Source organism: Tenrec ecaudatus, chromosome 13 (assembly GCF_050624435.1).
Source record: "Tenrec ecaudatus isolate mTenEca1 chromosome 13, mTenEca1.hap1, whole genome shotgun sequence".
NCBI lineage: Eukaryota > Metazoa > Chordata > Mammalia > Afrosoricida > Tenrecidae > Tenrec > Tenrec ecaudatus.
Genome location: NC_134542.1, coordinates 28,663,989 through 28,682,900, shown reverse-complemented (window position 1 = coordinate 28,682,900; position 18,912 = coordinate 28,663,989). Strand labels below are relative to the sequence as shown.

The 18,912-nt window shown below is 45.2% G+C and overlaps 1 protein-coding gene across 2 annotated transcripts in view; it reads right to left on the bottom strand.

Annotated features, from left to right (window-relative positions):
- The window catches only part of LANCL1 (LanC like glutathione S-transferase 1), a 44,888-nt gene extending 31,798 nt beyond the window's left edge, over nt 1-13,090 (bottom strand). Inside the window, exons 1-3 of one of the 2 annotated variants that reach the window (XM_075529021.1) lie at nt 13,035-13,090; nt 12,684-12,780; nt 9,512-9,629 (exon numbers count right to left, since the gene is read on the bottom strand). In XM_075529021.1, coding sequence (XP_075385136.1) covers nt 9,512-9,629; nt 12,684-12,764 — 199 coding nt within the window. In that variant the 5' untranslated portion in view covers nt 12,765-12,780; nt 13,035-13,090. Of the gene's footprint in view, nt 1-9,511; nt 9,630-12,683; nt 12,781-12,947 lie in introns of both variants that reach the window. The other variant, XM_075529020.1, reaches the window with a different exon arrangement.
- Between the last annotated feature and the right edge of the window lie 5,822 nt (nt 13,091-18,912).

Below are 18,912 nucleotides of genomic sequence, written 5' to 3'. Positions count from 1 at the left end.
AACAAGCCTTTTCAACTATAAGCAATTATGAGGAAAAGCTTCTGTCTTGGCCCAATTAATATTCTATCCTGCAACTAGGCTGAATATATTAATGCAGGATTAGGCAGGGGGGCGGGGAGAGCATCCACAGAACAACACTGGAACGTTTCTAACACTAAATGACCATCAATCTTGCCAGCGTGTACTCTATGTCCAACCTAAGGAACTGTCTGCCGTAGTTTTGAAAGAAATTACACTCGCCTCCCTAATGCGCCTCCTTCCATTTTTCCAAAGTCCTTCCTTATGTAGCAGGGCTTCATCTTACTCTTACACCAAGACACTTACATCGAACCAGTCATTAGTCACTTCTAAAGAGGTTTGCACAGCAGAAGTGTTGTCGTTGCTTAAACTACATGATATCACAGCTTAGGAGCAGGGTGTCTTTACTAATAAAATGTATGAGATAATTCCAAATGCAGAAGTTGAGAGTGTCCACGGCCCCCCGTCCCTCGGTAAAGAGCAGGACTCTGGAGCCAGGCTCACTGGGTTGAATTCTAACTGTATTAGTTTGTGGTCCTTTGGTGGCTTGTGTGTCACTGTGAAGCTAGAAGTTTGTCACCTGTTATTTCAAATACTCATGGGATCTCCCTGGAAGCCAGGTTCCACGGCAGCTTCTAGCCTAAGTCAGACTTGGCTGAGAGATCAGGTGATCAACTTCTGAATATCGGCCCATGAGAACCCTATTGATCCTAACTGAACAGTGTTTCTAGCACTGATAGAAAATGAGCCCCAGGTTTGAAAGGCAAGGTGCTAGCTGCAACAATGATCTGAGCCAGTGAGGATACAGATGGTCCAGGATGGGGCAGCATTTAGTTGTTAGCTAGAGTCCCCTAAGTCTGGGCTGACTGACAGGAGCTAAGCACCACCACCACCTAAAGCAACGTGCTTACTAGCCCTGCTTTCTCCAGGGTTCTGGGGGAATTGAATGGTATCCCTGCCAAAGAGTTACAGGGTTAGGTAATTCCTGCGCAGCATGGAGGGCTGTGCCTGGCATATCACGTCAGTTATTAGTGTATGTGTGTACACTTTCACTTGTGTCATTCCAATGCCAATCCCACTAACGGTGGATCAATGAGAACCGTGGTTTGATTTTCTTTGGAAAATTAATTTATATTGCTAACTAGGAAACTCTCAATTACGGTCCGAAAAACTGATCACACACAACAAAGATTTGAGAAAAATGAGAGCAGCCAGAGGGATTTTTGGTCACGACTGTCTCAGTGGCCAATAGGACCCAGCAGAAAGCCTTCCTTCTGTCTGTCCTAGGGTGCAGCCAGGCTACCGCTCCGCTAGGTGTGAAGAATGTACAAATCCGAGGGACAGCCTATGAAACCAGACTGTAAGCACCCATTAGTGAAAACACACAAGGGTTCAAGGGACGTGTCTGCATGTTCGTAAAGCCCCCCAGTGAGCCTCTCAGTCCTTTCTCAGATCCTGTGTTTCTTCTACTTTAAGATAAAGCCAAGGCAGTGTTAAGTATACAGTAGTTTATAAAGTGAGTATACAATACTTTTAAGGGTCATAATTTGCTGCTTTTAAGTTCTATTTAAAATCATCACAGGGGCAGCAGAGCATTCTGCATGCGATTTTCTGAAGCGCATACAGCCTAACGGTGTGATCCAAAAGAAATTCTAAGTTTCCTATCACCATTGGCCTCATTTTTTACTGACAAGCTAGAGAATGGGAAAAATAATAGGAGTCTCGTTTTTTCACTGAAAGTATGCTGCATATAACATTAAACACACAGGGGTGCTATATCTTTTCACTTGAACTTCATTTTCAAGATCGAGTGAGCCGAATCTCGGCACAGCATGAACGAAGCACCATCAAGTTGGGCAACCTGGTTTCGCAGCTTCCTTGAGGGCCCTGAAGTCAAAACACAGACAGCTGACTGGGGTTCGGTAGAATTGATACAAGCTTGTCATTGATAGAATTGTGTCTCCCCGAATATGTGTCCACTTGCTTGGACCATGATCTCCCCAGGCAGCTGTGTAATGGTGTTATTAGGCACTTACGTAAGGATGGGGTCAGTGCCATGAGGTGGCCAGCCCATGGGTAGTAAAAGGATTAGGGTGGGATAATAACACTCTGGCTAACATCACAGCCCTGATCTGATCTAAGGGGTTTCCCTAAGCTCCACGGACTGCCCAAAGCACAGACAAATCTGTCATGGAAGAAGTTCAGTTGGAATGCGCCAGGAAGCAAGGACGGTGAGACTGCGTCTCATGGATGTTATCAGGAGAGAGACCAGTCCTTGGAAAAGGACATCATGCTTGGTAAAGGACAGGCTCAGCAAAAAAGATGACTGTCAAGGAGATGAACCGACCGTGGCTGCAGTAATGGGCTCAAACATAATGTTTGGGAGGACGGCGGAGGGCCGGGTGCGTTTCATTCGTTGTGCACGGGGTTGCTCTAAGCTGAACTAAACCCAATGGCACCTAGCAATAACAGCATAACCTGCATCAATTTCTACCTTATGAGACAGTGCTTCTCAACTTTCCTGATGCTGTGACCTATAATACAGCTCCCCATGTTGTGGTGACCCCAACCACAAAGCTAATTTTGTTATTTCATAACTGTAATTTTGCTACTGTTCTGAACTAGGCGACCCCTATGAAAGGGTTGTTTGACCCTCAAAGGGGTCGCGACCCACAGGTTGAGAACTGTTAGAAGAGAAAAAAGAAGAGAGGAGGGAGTAGAGGCGAGAGAACTACTGGCACAAGAAAGAAGAGCTGGGGCCAGAGTGCACCGCTGGGCTCCTTACAGAAGCAGGGCGGCGACGCTGAGAGAAAGCCTTCCTCTGTGGATGGCACCTGATATTCAAACTTGCAGCCTCTTTAAATGGAAGGGCAGAAGCTGCTTGTTAAAGTTATCCACTTGTGGTACTTCTGTTACAGCAGCACGAGCTAAGGAAGACAAGCAAATCTAGGACCTTACAATCCTGGCATAAGACTTTGAAAGCCTGGAGCAAAGAGGGCAAGTAGTTTGCGATCTACTTAATCAAATGAGAAATGTCTAATATTTCACAGTATCAAGTTTAGTCAATTGCAGTCTTTCTCAGCTTAGAACTAGAAACATTATTGATGATTTTGGTATTGCTATAGTACTTCCTTTCATTGCCAAGGTGTATGAATAGACTATTATTATTATTATTTTTATACAGAAGGGAATAAAGGCTTTTTGAATCAAAATCCAATGGATGTCCCTAGAAACCAAGAACAGGTAACCAATACTGCTTACCCAAATCCAAACTATTTTATAGACCTTGGTGAATTCATCCACATGAAAAACCAATGAGGGCAGAAGTCAAAAAATCTTTCTTCTTTTTTTTTAATCTTTTTATTGGGGCTCATAAGGCTCTTATCACAGTCTGTACACACATCAATTGAGCAAAGCACCCTTATACATTCGTTGCGCTCGTCATTCTCATAATTCACCTTCCACTTGGGTTCCTGGAATCAGCTCGGTTTCTCTTTTTTCCCCCATCCCCCTCCCTCCCCGATCCCACCCCTGATCCCTTGATAGTTTATAAATAATTATTATATCTTATCTTACACTCCCCGGCGTCTCCCCTCACCCGCCTCCCCATTGCCCATCTCCCAGAGAGGAGGTTACACATAGATCTCCGAGATCGGTTCTCCCTTTCTATACCCCCTTCTCTCCTGGTGTCGCCTCTCCCACCGCTGGTGTTGAGGGGTTCGTCTGTCCTAGATTCCCTGTGCCTCCAGATCCCCCCTGCACCACTGTACATCCTCTGGTATGACCAGGTCCGCAAGGCAAGGTAGAATTGGGGTCATGATGATTGGGAGGGGAGGAAGCGTTCAGGAACTAGAGGAAGGTTTTGAGTTTCATTGTTGCTACACTGAACCCTGAGTGGCCCATCTCTTCCACACTCCCCCTCTGGAAGGGGTGTCCAGCTGTCTACAGATGGGCATTGGGTCCCCATCACGCTCTCCCCCTCTTTCACGGTGATGTGATTCTCACCACCACCCCACCTTTGTTGTTGGAGACCTGGTCTCCTCTGTCCTTCACGGTCACCTATAACGGAGGTTTTTACACAAACAGCTTTGTGCAAAAGGCAGGCACAGAGAGGCAGAGGCGGTAGATCTCATCTCAAAGTGTCCCCTCCCTTCTTGCTTTTAGCTAATCAGCTGGATCTATTATCTCACCTTGCTCCCTGCTGTGAGCCTGGGACTGAGACCTGGCCAGGGGAAAAGTAGCAGAAGTCAGATGCTGAGTGGGACTTCCAGGAGGCCCAGATTGTCAAAGGAGGGAAAGCAAGCTAAGAGAGGGACATGCTGAGGCTCCTCCATCAGCCTTGGGTTGCTACTGCCTGATCTCTTTCTACTTGAGAGGAAAATAAACTATTTTTCAGAATAATGGTAAGTGTCTGGCAGTATCAGACGCCAAGGTGTGAGGCAAGGTACATGTCAACATGGCTGGACCACGAGTCTCAGTGGTTTGGCAGTAACGTAATGACGGGATTTGATAGTTATGCAATGTCAGTCATTCCCATTATCACATAACTCCAATTTTCACATCACGGCCTAACTATGTCCTTAAAGAGGAGGGCGGCTGTTTTATTCAAACCACTGCTATTTTTTTAATTTATTGGGCATGGGGAGGTATATCAGCCGAATCTAATCCTATTCCTAGATGTATGCCTGACTGAAATTTAACAAAAGACAGTGATTTACAGTTCTGTGTTAATATCATGTAGTTTTCTCATACAAGCTGTACAATGAGTGATGATAATTTGCAAAAGTGTTTATGGTACACCAGCAATAAATATACAATAAGCATCAATGTTGAAGTAGGAAATAGTTTAAAAGGTTTTCTACATTGAATCAGTGCTTTTCAAAGTAATGCATTTTTGAACAAGTGAGCAACAAGAACAAAAAAAATCAGTGTTCATAAAAATATGACCCTAAATTTGTTGCTAAACAAAGTTAAACACATATAACCCCCATCTCCTAAGAGGATTATTTATGAAAGATAACATGAGACACACACCAAGTTAACATATAAATCTGCATTAAATTATATAAATGCTGCTTTGTCACATGCCCAATATTTTGTTTTTGGGGGGCAGGGAAAGCGTTGCAGATATAAACAGATGATGCTTGTTTGGTAAGTCCTGAGATAACAGGAGGAGAAAATGTTAACATTACAAATTTCTGTGGTGGAGTCAGCATTGGTTCCTTATACAACGCAGAACTGTCTGCTATCTAGACTGACTACCGGCACAGCAAAGCATTAGATTTATCAAAACACTGGAGGAGACAGTCCATTTTATTGGGAATAATGGCTTTTTAACCATGTTCGATTAGGAGGCATTAGGAACCTGGCCTCAAAAGCCATTAGCAAATTTATCTAGATGATTTGAAGCTTCATCATAAAACGAGCAGCAGCCAAAGACACCCTGAACTGCTTAGTCTGCCAATCGTACTCACACAGTTGCCATAAAAGCTGCTTTCAGGAATGAGCAATGAGAATCACAGATCATTAGGGATAAAATGTTGTAGGACATTGGCCTTCAAAAGACAGAAATGCCAGAAATCCCATGTTGCTCCAAAATCAAGACCATCAAAGCTATAGTTTGGAGTGATTTCTCTCTTCATCCTTCCTCCCTCCCTATTTAAAAAAAAATTTAATTAAAAAAATCATTTTATTGGGGGCTCTTTTAGCTCTTATCACAATCCAAACATCCATCCATCCATCGTGTTAAGCACATTTGTACATATGTTGCCATCATAATTTTCATAACATTTTCTTTTTACTTGGGCCCTTGATATCAGCTCCTCATTCCCCTCTCCCCTATTCTCCACCCCTCATGAACCCTTGATCATTTATAAATCCCCTCCCCACCATGTCTTACATTGACTGCTGTCTCACTTCACCCACTTTTCTGTCATCCATCCCCCTAGGAAGGAGTTAGATGCAGCTCATTGTGCTAGATTCCTCCTGCCTCCCCCCCCTTACTGTCCCCTTCCCCTCCTGGTATCTCTTTTCTCCTTATTGGTCCTGAGGGGTTTATCTGCCCAGGATTCCTTGTGTTGAAGGCTCTTATCTGCATCTGTGTACCAGCTCTAGTCCAGTCAGATCTGTAGGGTAGGATTGAGGTCATGACAGTGGGGGGAGGAAGCATTAAAGAACTAGAGGAAAGTTTTATGTTTCATCTTTGCTACACTGCACCCTGACTGGCTCTGGCTCGTCCTTCCATCCCATTTTCGAGCCAAGTTTAAGTGTTCGTTTCTTAACTAGTTCTAGTACTATATGGGCCAGATAACTTTTACGGGCACAGTCAAATTATTAATTCAAACTTGAGATGAAGCACCATTTCTTCCGCAAAACAAGCTACTTCAGAATCTATGAGGGAGTTTCCAAAACCTTGTGGGAAAGAATCCACTAGATTTTAGCTAAATTTTTCCATGAACTTTTTGATGCCTCTTCATCCAGTGATAAGCTCATCTGAATTAGTAATATAAATTCATTTGAATAGGTGACTTGAGGCTTGTGCCCTTCTTTTTTCATCTGTCCTAAGTCAAGTCTAGCCACCTCTCCTTCTTTTGTGTTTGCCAAGATTAAAGAGCACGAGACATTCCAAACACGTTAGGAAGAGATTGGCGGTCTAAGCCTCAGGAATCGTTTGATGCTGCACCCAAGAAAAACGCTGAAGCCACCCCTGCACCCGTCCTGCTCTATACAAAGCCTGATGCTTTCGGATCAGTAGGCATTTTCATCAATGAGGTTAATCTATCAGTAGCCCCCTATCTGTGGCTCCTCGAATGGCATCTGTTCTAATTTCCCTCTTGAAGCAAACAACTTTCTTTTCATTCTCATCATGACATTTCTTGAGGGAACTTTCTAAAATCCCCAAGCAGCGTGAAACAAAATGACAGTGGACCTATGATTGCCAGAACTCACTGGGCCGCCTCGCTTCCCGAGGTCTCGAGAGCTCTCTGCCCTTCACTGGTGCACTCGGATCCCTTCTCTGTCTTCGTGGGCAGTATTTTGAGTTTTCTTTTCCTGCCGTACACGAGTCTGGTTTTCACAGGGTTTATTGTGTAAGGAGGAGGACCAGATACTGCCTATTCGTCTTATCTCTAAAAATATTGGACTTCAACATCCTTGGAACATCAGTTTAACTCTGATTTTAAATCATTCCTAACCAAATTATTTTCTGCCTTGAAATTTTTGTTGACACCGTTTTCTCAGTAAGGGAAAATATGCTACAATCAAAGGAAAAGTGGATTTTGATACAATTATGTGGGACACAGAGGTCCCGTGTGAACTCCAGTGATAGGAATGGAGGGTAAGGTCCCTTTCTTCAGACACATTTAGGTCACCGGACCTCGCCAGGCCATAGCACGAACTACAGCTTACAGAGCAGCTTCCCAAGAAACCACGACCAAAGTGTTGAGGGGTGAGACATGAGGGCATGCCAAGTACTGCTACAAACTCACAGGCACTTTAGCAAACAAAAATAGAGTGTAAATCTATTCCTCCATCAAGGTCTATGCAGTTCTGAAGGCAGGGTTGCCAATTCTAACCCTTCCCGGAAAATTCTGTGCTCTTTGATGTCTACCATCAGTTTGGGCATCTTCCTGGGGCTCAAATCCTATTATTTTTTTTCTGGTCTCTGAGTTTGGGGAGGTGAAGGCGGTGCGGGGGGTAACAAAAAAATGAAGTCTGGGGGACAAAGTCAGGACAGTAGGGTGGAAGGATTCATTAAGGTTTCCCAATGAAATTCTTGTAGGACAGCCCTTCCTGTCCTCGGAAGAATGAATAGATGAAGTATCGTGATAGAACTATGTTCCAGGAAAGACTTTTCTACAGCTTCAAAAAAAAAGAGGACCTGATGCAAAGGGCTTAAGTAGAGAGCAAATGCTTTGAAAATGATTAGGGCAAAGAATGTATAGATGTGCTTTATACAATTGATATGTGTATATGTATGGATCGTGATAAGAGTTGTATGAGCCCCTAATAAAATGTTTTAAAAAACAACAATAGATCGGGCCTGTGATAGCTGGTCTTTCCCCAACACTGTTGACACCCCCAGAGCCAAAAGCTTGCTAAGGCCAAGAGGCATGCTGCAAACTGAAAAAGCCAAATGCCCTAAGATCATTCCCAGCTCATTTCTGAACTTCATCTGAAGCTTCTCCATCCATCGAGGTTCAGGCCTTCCCTGTTTGGGCTCATCTTTGAGGGCTTCTCAACCTTTCTTAATATGTGTGACTTATCTAAAAGTTGTTGTTTCCAGTAAGGCAGTGCTCTTATGAACTTGTTACAAAGCTTCAGTGACTTGGGAAGATGCTCACTTATAGTTCTGTTAAAAACTTGATACTAGCCCTACCTCAAGGTCAAGCTGCTCCCCGGCACAGAAAGTATCCTTTCATTTTGATGGGACCCGGCCAAGTCCAAGACAGTGTGTTCCTGAGCAATCAGGCCTATAGCCAGCTATTGATCACACAGACAGGCTTGAAAACATTTTCTTGGGAATAAAGTGATAAATGTATGAATTGGAGCCCAGTAGCAATACTTTTTGACTGGTCCCCCTATGATTGACAGGTCATGAATGGATTGACAGCCTTTCCCATCCTAAGGAAAGGTGGACTCTCTTGGTGTTACTGACAGAGGATTTCCGTGGGACTGCATATAGAAATTTCAAAGTACGGCCCTTCACAGCTTGCCACCCAAAGAACCAGGACCACTGGGTGCTTGTACAATTAGATTCCTGGGCCTCCTTCAAGATCGATTCAATGAGAATCTCTACTGATAGGCCTAGGAACCTACCTGTATTTCCATGATGAACATCAGTGCCTTAATTCAAATTCAAATATGGATGTGGAGCTGCAAACTAGTTCTCCTTGTCTGACTTGCAAAGTAAATGGGAAACACTGTGCCTCTAACAGGGGCATTCTTCAGGACTGTCAGGTTGTCTGTCTGTCTCTCTACAAAAGTGAACTAACCACAGGTCTCTAACATTCCTTCCTTGGTTACCCTCTCTCACCTCTTGACACCAATGTAGCATTTCGTCCTAATCTGCAGGTATTCAAAATCTCTCTCCAAACTGGCAATACAGTGACGACAAACCAGCTAGCAATGACCACAGGCAATGGTCAGCTCACAGAACTTATACTTTACCCAGTGCCCCGGCATTGATGTCCTGTTCTAAGAGTTATGTGGTCACTTCCCCCAAAATGCTTCTCCTGGATCATGCTTTATATCCTGTGGACAGAGCCTCTGCACCTCTGTTGGGACTCTTTCCACAGAAGCGCAGTCTCCAAATGAACAGTGTGTTTGCTTAACAGCTATTTTTCTCCCCACAATGTAGCAGCAACCCAAATTTGTGGTCAGGAGGCTGGGCCTAAGCTCAGGCCACTGTGAAATATCTGACCAAGGCTAGGTAGAACGAGCACAGCGCTGGGCCCAGATAACTCTACATTGGCTCATGGCCAGCACTTCATACCTGACCAGCCAGTATAACTCGTGCCATCCCGAGGATCTGCCGACTTTAGGCCTTTCTCCATTTGCGGAAGAAGTTCCCGGATCTTATTGTTCAAGCGCTGCGAGAACTCAGGGGTTAGCTGTAGATAATTTAAGGGAAAACAAATATCAAAACATGATGGCCAGTCAACTTCCTGGACTACAAGCTACCCGCTTCTACTTAGCCACATTCTTTTCTGCCCAGGACAGGACACCGATTTGTTCCTAAGCCATACAAATGAACCAAAGTTTAAAGGACAATTATGTTTCCTCATTCAGGGCACAAAACACTATTGCTGTGGCCTAAATACTTTACATGAGAGTCTTACGTACAAAATAGACTGATGATCTTAAACTGGCTTCTGGTAATTTTCCATCTCATGGGGCTCACCTATTATTTAAACAATTATTTTTAAAAATCTGAATTGCACAATAATGAAGCACACATTGGCTTTGAAAACATCAGTCACTCCCACTGGGGAAGGAGGAGGCTGTCTGCTCCGATTATAGTCTAGGAAACCCTATAAAGGGGCATTATAGTTCGATGGCAGTGGGTCTGGGCTTGCCATGAGCGAGCTTGGCTGTATTTGCTAGCAGCTGAGTGATCTTGCTCAATTAATAATTCCTTTTCTGCTTCAATTATCTCCATAAGGTCAGGAAGAGGTTAATGATAATACCACTCACCAATCTCAAAGACTACTGGGAAGATCAACTGAGACTTGTCACAGGCATTTGGAGATGAAACATCTTTCTACTAGTCTAAAGTGGTCTAAGGACATACAAAGTGTAATAACTTGGACTTGGGGCTCTGGACCCAGAAGCATCCCTACCAAGTCCCAGCAGGCAAAACTGAGAGGGCCACCCATTCACCATTCATCTTCCTAAAACTGATTACAACGATTTTTGATGTTTTTCTGTATTCTGACTTGGTAGGTCTTAACAGGTCACTTAAATGCTTTCCTTAATATTTTTGGGACAATTCTTATGGTTCCCAGACCTGAATTTCACAAAGTAGTAAAATTTCAAATCAATGTAGGAGACTAAGGGCCCACACATTTTGTTTCATCATGTAAGGATTGCAAGAACCACTTTTCCCACCATCAATGAGCTTCTTACTCTCTCTCTCTCTCAGAAGGACCTCAACACTGAAAACAGCAAGATGAGGGTCAATAAGAATAGGAAAATAACAGTGATGAACAACAAGTGATTAAGTTTCACTTATGGGGATGCCTCTGAGAAGGCAGGTTCCATCTGGCTCATTTAGTCTGAATTACTACTATGATCTCACCGATTCTACCACTTGAAGGAAAGCCCACATTGTGTGAGGGACACGCTCTCACTCAGTGATATTTGTTAAGAGGTTACCCATTTCATAAACATGCATTTAGTAAGATAAAGTATCGCCAATATTAACAGAAAAGGTCTGTCCATCTCAACTAGAGAAGAGAGTGCATCTGCCTGGAAACACGTCACCTTTTGTACACAGATCAAGGACAAGGTACCACTGGCCTGGCCTTTCCCCCAGGAGACCAACAGTACACTCTCTGTACACAGATCAAGGGTAATGCTCCATCAGCTGGCCCTTTCCCCAGGAGACCATCAGTAGTGAGAAAGCCCAAGGAAGGGAAGTGTCCTTTCAATTTGGCAGTTACAAAGGTGACCTGCTGGGAGAAAATGGATTGCTTGTGGCAGGCCACCAAATGATTCCAACTGGAGCAATACTTGGAAGAGCCCCTGAAAACTATTTTCTCTGACAGATGCCAGAAAACAGATTTCTTGATGGAAATCGGTGTTGAGGAACTAAGGAGCGCAGGTCTTTTGTGCTCAACTTGAAGTGACGTTAGAACTCCTTTGCTAGACTTCATCTAGATTCTAGGCTCCGTTAAAACGCACAACAAAAGATGAGTTAGGGGATGGAGTACAGGTTTACTGTGGGTCAGGTGCCACTCATGGAAACGGATGGGTGCAGTTGACTCCCTCAGAAACAGCTTCTAAGTAGCGGCCTCAAACGCGAACCACATTTTATTAAAGGCTTCATTCCTGAGGGCACACCCTCCTCACGTGCTCTGCCAAAGGAGCATGGAGCAGCATGCCTTCCTCCGACAAGACAAGACACATAACCTGCTCCAGCATTTGCAGAGCGAGGCAAAAATGCGGCCTCAAACGGCCAACGGGGAACCTGCTGACTTCAAGATCATTATAAAAAGCTTTGCTCAGGCAGTTCAATATTGGTCCTCAAATAATCAGGTTGCCCCTACCTCCATCCATATACACTTAATGGTCTTCTAGCCTCCCTGTGGCGACCTTGGGGATCGCGGCCCAACTAGTAACCACTAGGCCACCAGGCTTCAAACTAGGTATGCTTCAAAAGAACTGCACAGTCTAGGCAGGCTATTATGTACACCCAAAGAGGCTTAACAATCACAACGCCTTGTCATCGACTTGGTTCGGATGCTAGAGAACGGAGTAGAAGGCTCCGCCAGCACTTCCAAGGGCTCGAATCTTCATAGAAGCTGTCGTGGTCCTCTCTCTAGGGGCAGTTGGTGGCCACTAGCCAGACTTTCCAGTTAGCAGCCGACCACTGCACCACTAGGGCTCCCGAAGAAAACACATCCTAAAACTAAACCCACTGCCACCAAGTCGATCCTGACGCAGCGACCCTGCCTAGGGTTTTCGAGGCTGTAAATGTTCATGGGAATGGCCTCAGGTTTCTTCCACAGGAGCAGCAGCTGGGTTTGAACTGCCCTTAGGTGTCCACTGCTTACCCGACGGCTCCCCCAAAACACAGGCCCCTGGTTCTATCACCTCCAGGTTCCCTTTGGCACAGTGGCATGTTAGAAGGAGAGTGGAGTAACTTGCTAGTTTTTAAGCTGTGGGGCTGCCCTGGGAAGAGTCCAATGGTTTTAGGCTATGATCTATTTGGCACTTTCCTCAGTTAACTTCTCGTTACCGGAATTAACAACCATATTAATAACTAGTGGTCTCTTAGAAATTGGACATTTGCTAGGATTCCAAGTACATACTTTAATATGTATTTTACATCTTATACTTTACGCATTTTGCCCCGACTGCTATGCCTTTTAAAACGGACGCCATCTCTTTCTTCCAGACAAACGAGGGAGGTGGGGGTCGATGCACACATAGCCCAAACTCACCCTCCCGGCAGAATCGAAGTAGGCTTCGGCCAGGGATTTGTTATAATCGGCATAAGGGTTCGGGAAGGCCCTTTGAGCCATGACGCCGGAATCGAGCCTGCAGAACAGGGGAAAAGAGATCCTGGGTTGGTGGGGTCCTTGGGGGAGCTGAGAAGCGGCGGTAACATCGCCTTTCCTCTAGCTCCGAGCGGACCCCCGACCCCCCGGCGTCCGGCCCCACGGGGCACAACCCCCGCGCAAGGGCTGCCAGGGCGCCGCACCCACCGGGAAAGCAGAGCCCCGCTCGGCACCCCGCGCTCCCCGCCCGCGGACTGCAGCACGCAGCGCTCCGGCCGCAGGCAGCTCACCCACCTAAGCCAGCCTCTGGCCCAGCAGCCGCGTACGCGGAGGACCGGTGCGTTCGCCGCCCACTTCCTGCCAGGACAACCAATCAGAGCCTTCGCAGGCCCGGAGGCCCACCCCCTTTTCAGTTTGTTAAAGAGACAGCAGCACGATTTCCCAAGTGGGACTTCTCTCCTCCCCCTGCAGTCCAGTGGACGCGTCGCGGTGACCCTACAGGACAAGCTAGAGCGGCCCCTGTGCGTTTCCGAAGGACTAGGAGTCAAAGCTCCATCGGTCTTCCGCGGAGCTGGTGGTTTCGAACTGCTGACCTTGAAGTTAGCGGCCCAGAGTGTAACCACTAGGCCACCAGGACTCCTCAAAGTATGGAGGTGTGATTTAATTCCTGGGGACCCGAGTGGGTACCTGTTGTAAAAGAACGTGCAAATGTGTCCTGTGTTCCTTGATTTTCTTTTATAAAAAAATTTTCAATTCCAGATGATTCATATGTTTTGTTTCTAATCCAGAGAAGGGTAAAATACTGGTTTGCGTTCAGAACATCCATTTATACTTTTTGGACTACGTGCGGAGTGGGGACCCAAGTCCAAAGCCCATCTGGCGGCAACTGGACATCCCTTTACAGGAGGAGACGAGCCAGACAGGGTGCAGTGTGGCATCGATGAAACATACAACTTTCCTCTAGTTCTTAAATGCATCCTTCCCCCACTATCATGACCCCAATCCTACCATACAAATCCTACTAGACCAGAGGATGTACACTGGTACAGATAGCAACTGGAAACATAGGGAATCCAGGACAGATTATCCCTTCAGGACCTGTGGTGAGAGTGTTGATACCAGGAGGATGGAGGGAGGGTGTGGTAGAGAGGGGGAACCGATGATAAGGCTCTACATATAACCTCCTCCTTGGTGGACGGACAACAGAAAAGTGGGTGAAGGGAGACCCCAGACAGTGTAAGATATGACAAAATAATAATTTATAAATTATCAAGGGACATAAGGGAGGGGGAGCAGGGTGGGAGGGGGAAAATAAGGAGCTGATGCCAGGGGCTTACTTGGAGAGCAAATGTTTTGAGAATGATGAGGGTAACGAATGTACAAATGTGCTTTATACAATTGATGTATGTATGGATTGTGATGAGTTGTATGAGCCCCCAATAAAAATTGGGAAGAATAATTTATCTTAAGAGACCTTCCAAACTTTTTCTTTGATCTGATAAAACCACAAGGAAACAACACACACACACGAACAAAATCATCATCTGCAAAAGTCAGGGCAAACACAGTTCCTCTTATTATGCACAGGGAAGCAAAGACTACAAGCCAGCTTTACCACCATCAACCCTCTCATGGTAAAAACATGGCTCAAAATGACAAAGGCGCTACTTTGAGACACACATCAAAACATTTTTATCTTTATCCTTACTAGTGCTGTGTTATTTTTTTATGCCCACAAAGATAAACATATTCTATGGACAGAAAGACAACACATTTTTTACCAACTGGCAGTAGATACAAACCACACCTAATTATTCCTATTTATGTACAAATTGGGTATTGCTGTATTGCTACGGTCAGAATTCATAAGTCATGCAGGGATTACCGGTAGATTGAAAAGAGGAACAATATGCATTTGGGGGGATAATTTATATTCAAGGGCACACAAGAGAAATGTGAATGTCCCAGGGCCAGGAAATTGATGACAATGGATTAAAATCTCAAGGAAAATACAGTAGAACCTGCAAAAACTGGAACTAATGAAGGTGGAAACCTGTCAAAGAAAGAAACCGCTGAGGCCTGTGGCAGACAGGTGGGCAGAACCAGGCAGTCCTCCTGTTCCAGCTCTCCCAGGTGTCACTGCACCTGAAAACAAGCCACAGTGCTTAAGACATCTGCCACTATCCAACGTGGTCCTTTAATCCCAAATATGGACTCCCTTTAAGAAACAATGAAGGCCACGAAGTTGGAGAGTCGCAGGATTCTTTTTTATACTTAACAATCCCCATGAGCTGAAGAGTTTCCCTTCCCTAGAAACCCACCTGGTACAGCTTAGGCCCATTCTGTTGCCCTGAGAATCTGGGAGTTCAGTTAAATAGTCTGAGAATCTGGGAGTTCAGTTAAATAGTCTGAGAATCTGGGAGTTCAGTTAACTAGTCTGAGAATCTGGGAATTCAGTTAAATAGTCTGAGAATCTGGGAGGTCAGTTAAATAGTCTAAAAGAGTCATTCTTTGCTCTCTCTCTTTCCTTTCCTCCCTTCAATGTGGGACCATAGCCCAAAACCTCCGCTTCTGGAAGCTCCATCTCCCCTCCCAAGTAAATCCCCCAGTGGTTAACCATCCCCAACTCAACTTCTGACCCCATTCTGGCTCAGTGTCTTCTCAACTGTCTATTCACGAATTCCCTTCTAGGACACTTGCTCACAACTTTCTTTCCCTCGCCCAATTCTCCAAGGTATAGAGGAGGCCTTCAGTGACATGTTGGAGGGACTTCATATTTTAAAATATGGGGGTTCAGGGGAACCATTCTATTCAAGGAAGAGAGCGATATTTTGTTAATTATTATTATCTTTATTAAAGGTTTGCTCTCAATATATTCCGTTGGTGATCTGAATGCACAGCTAAAACTGAAGAGATGGCTAAGAAAATCCACAGTTGATCAAGGCAGAGTGGCATACAAGAGTTGATTTTGCTTGAGCTTCAAGGGGGGGTTGGGGCGGGCATTTGGAAAGGAAGATGGGAGGAAACTGAGAAAGTAGGGAGAGTCCGGATGGTCTAACAGTAACGGAAACGTTTGTGGTTGGAACCACTCAGGTGCTCTGTGGGTGAAAGGCCTGGTGATTTGTTTTCATAAAGATTACAATCCAGAGAAGCCTGGTTTTCTCTTCTGTCCCAGGGGTTAAAACATGACCTGAGAGCCCTTGCCGATGACAACAGGGAGAGTGAAGAAGCCTGGGATTCTTGATCAAGTTGGTCAGGAGGACAGCTTCCTAAAGTGAAGGGTTCCTATCCGTGGCACCACTAGTCATTTCAACTGGACATTTCTTTGCATGTGGTGGGGCCAGTGGTACCTGCTTATTGCACAATGTTTAGCAGCATCCTGGATCTCTCCCTGACCACCTGTCGGCAACGTCCCTCCTCCTCAAGCTCCTGAGTAGAAACCATCAAAAATGCCTCCAGAGCAAAACCAAATTCCCGGCCATCAAGTCAATTCTGACGCATAGCTACCTTATAGGATATGGTAGAACTGCCCTGTGGGCTTCCCAGACTGGAACTATGGGAGTGGAAAGCCCCATCTTTCTTTTGTGGATTAACTGGTGGTTTCGAACTGCCGATCTTGCAGTTAGCAGCCCAAAGGTATAACCACTACCCCACCAATACTTCTAAAATGTCCCCAGTTATTCCCAAATGTTTCCTGGGGATGAGATTGGAGCAAAATCGCCTCGTTGAGAATCCTGGGTGTAATAATAATAATAAAATCTGCGTGGCACAAATGGCTGCTTGCCAAAGACTGGCCCCCAATCCAAACTTATTTCTATCAACTCATTCCGAGTAGACTGGTCCTGTACAGGTTTCCAAGGTGATAATCTTTCTTTAAAAATCATTTTATTGGGGGCTTGTATAATTCTTATCACAATCCATACATACATCCATTTGTCAAGAACATATGTACATTTGTTGCCATCATCATTCTCAAAACATTTTGCCTTCCACTTGAGTCCTTAATATCTGCTGCTAATTTCCCCCTCCCTCCCCACTCCCCCTACCTCATGAACCCTTCATCATTCATAAATTATTATTATTTTGTCATGTCTTACACTGTCTGACGTCTCCCCCCACCTTCTTCTCTGCTGTCCCTCCCCCAGGGAGGAGGCTATCCGTAGATTCTTGTAATCAGTTTCCCCTTTCTACCCCACATTCTTTCCACCCTCCAGGCATTGCCACCTCACCACTGGTCCTGGAGGAGTCATCTGTCCTGGATTCCCTGTGTTTCCAATTGCTCTCTGTGCCTATGTACATCTCTGGTCTAGGCAGATTTGTAAGGTAAAATTGGGATCATGATAGTGGGGAGGGGGGAGGAAGTATTTAAGAACTAGAGGAAAGTTATATGTTTCATTGTTGCTACCCTGCACCCTGCGTGGTTCATCTCCTCCCCACAACCCCTCACCAAGGGGTGTCTGGTTGGCTACCATTGGGCTTTGAGTCTCCACTCTGCACTCACCCACATTTTCAATGATATGATTTTTTTGTTCCTTGATGCTTGATACCTGATCCCTTCAACAGCTTGAGGTCACACAGTCTGGTGTGTTTCTTCCATGTGGACTTTGTTGCTTCTGAGCTGGATGGCCACTTGTTTATCTTCAAGCCTTTAAGACCCCAGACTCTATATCTTTTGATAACTGGGCACCATTAGTTTTCTTCACCATATTTGCTTATGCACATGTTTGTCTTCAGTGGTTGTATCAGGAAGGTGGGCGCCCACTGATAAGATTTTTAGTTCTTTGATGTCTGATAACTGGTCCCGTCTACACCTCATGGTCAGCCAACCTGGCGTGCTTCTTCCATGTGGGCTTTGATGCTTCTCAGCTAGATGGCCTCTTGTTTATCTTCAAGCCTTTAAGACCCCAGACACTATATCATTTGATAGCCGGGCACCATCAGCTTTCTTCACCAGATTTGCTTATGAACACATTTTTCTTCAGCAATCGTGTCGGGAAGGTGTGCATCCTGAAATGCCATTTTAATAGAACAAAGTGTTCTTGCATTGAGTAAGTGCTTGAGTGGAGGCCAAGGCAATAATCTTTATGGAAACAGGCTGTCCCATCTTTCTCGTGCCAAATAGCTGGTGAATTCACATGGATCGGCACCCCAGCACTTCAAAGACTACACCGCTGAGACCCTTGGCAGTTACAGAGACCTTCAAGAATACAATGGCCGAAAGAGAGAGCAACATTGATTGCTTAGTTCTAATTGTCTTTGCTCCGCATGGCCATTCAGGACTACAGACTGCCTGGATCCTGTTGCTCTTCCCTCCCTTCAGTGTGCTGTCTTCATCGCGAGGCCAGTGCTGGATAGGCACAACAGTGTTCTCACTTATGGGACAGTTGGGAAAACACGACTGAGTGCACAGTGGATGACTTTAGGTCCAGACCAGCAAATGGAACTCATAATTTCTCTTAGTATTCTAATGGGGAGAATGAGTCACGTGACTCCTCCAGCTCCATGGAAGACCATGAAGTGACGTCTTGTGCTGTGCAGAAAGGGAGGATTGACTTCGGTGTGCATGTAGTGGGCTCTACTGCATAATGGAAGGTGCACCGATAGCATCATGAGCTACACCTGGAGCTACGAGCCACATCACTCTGCAGAAGGAAGATGAGGTGGTTTCCTTCTCCAAAAACGTTTAAGTGTTGAAAATCTAAAGGGGCAATTTTACTCATCTACAGGGTTGCTATGAGTCTACATCGCTTCACTGGAAGTGTGTTTGAATTGAGTTTCAATGCATATTTGAAGTTATGGTAGCTGGTACTATGTGTCCCCTATCAAATGAGGCAGCGCACTTAAATGTCCCTCCTGTTCCCTGTGTAGGTAACTGCAACCGAGGTCCCTGTAGTTCCTCCCCTTCCATGTCCTCTGAGGGCCAGCAGCTGGGCTTTGGTGGCCAATAGTAGAAGGCAGGACACAAGACTTCATATTTTTCCAGTCTTCCATATTTTGAAAATTTCCAGAAGACTTCATTTCTTTGTCCCAGGAAATTCTGCCTACCCTCCAAAATAGAAACAACATCAGGCAAGTGCCTTTCACTGTCCCCGACCCATGGAGTCTCATGTATTGTGGAGAGTACCCTTTTTTTTTTCAGTCCAAGGAAGTGTAAAGCTATAGTTATCTACGT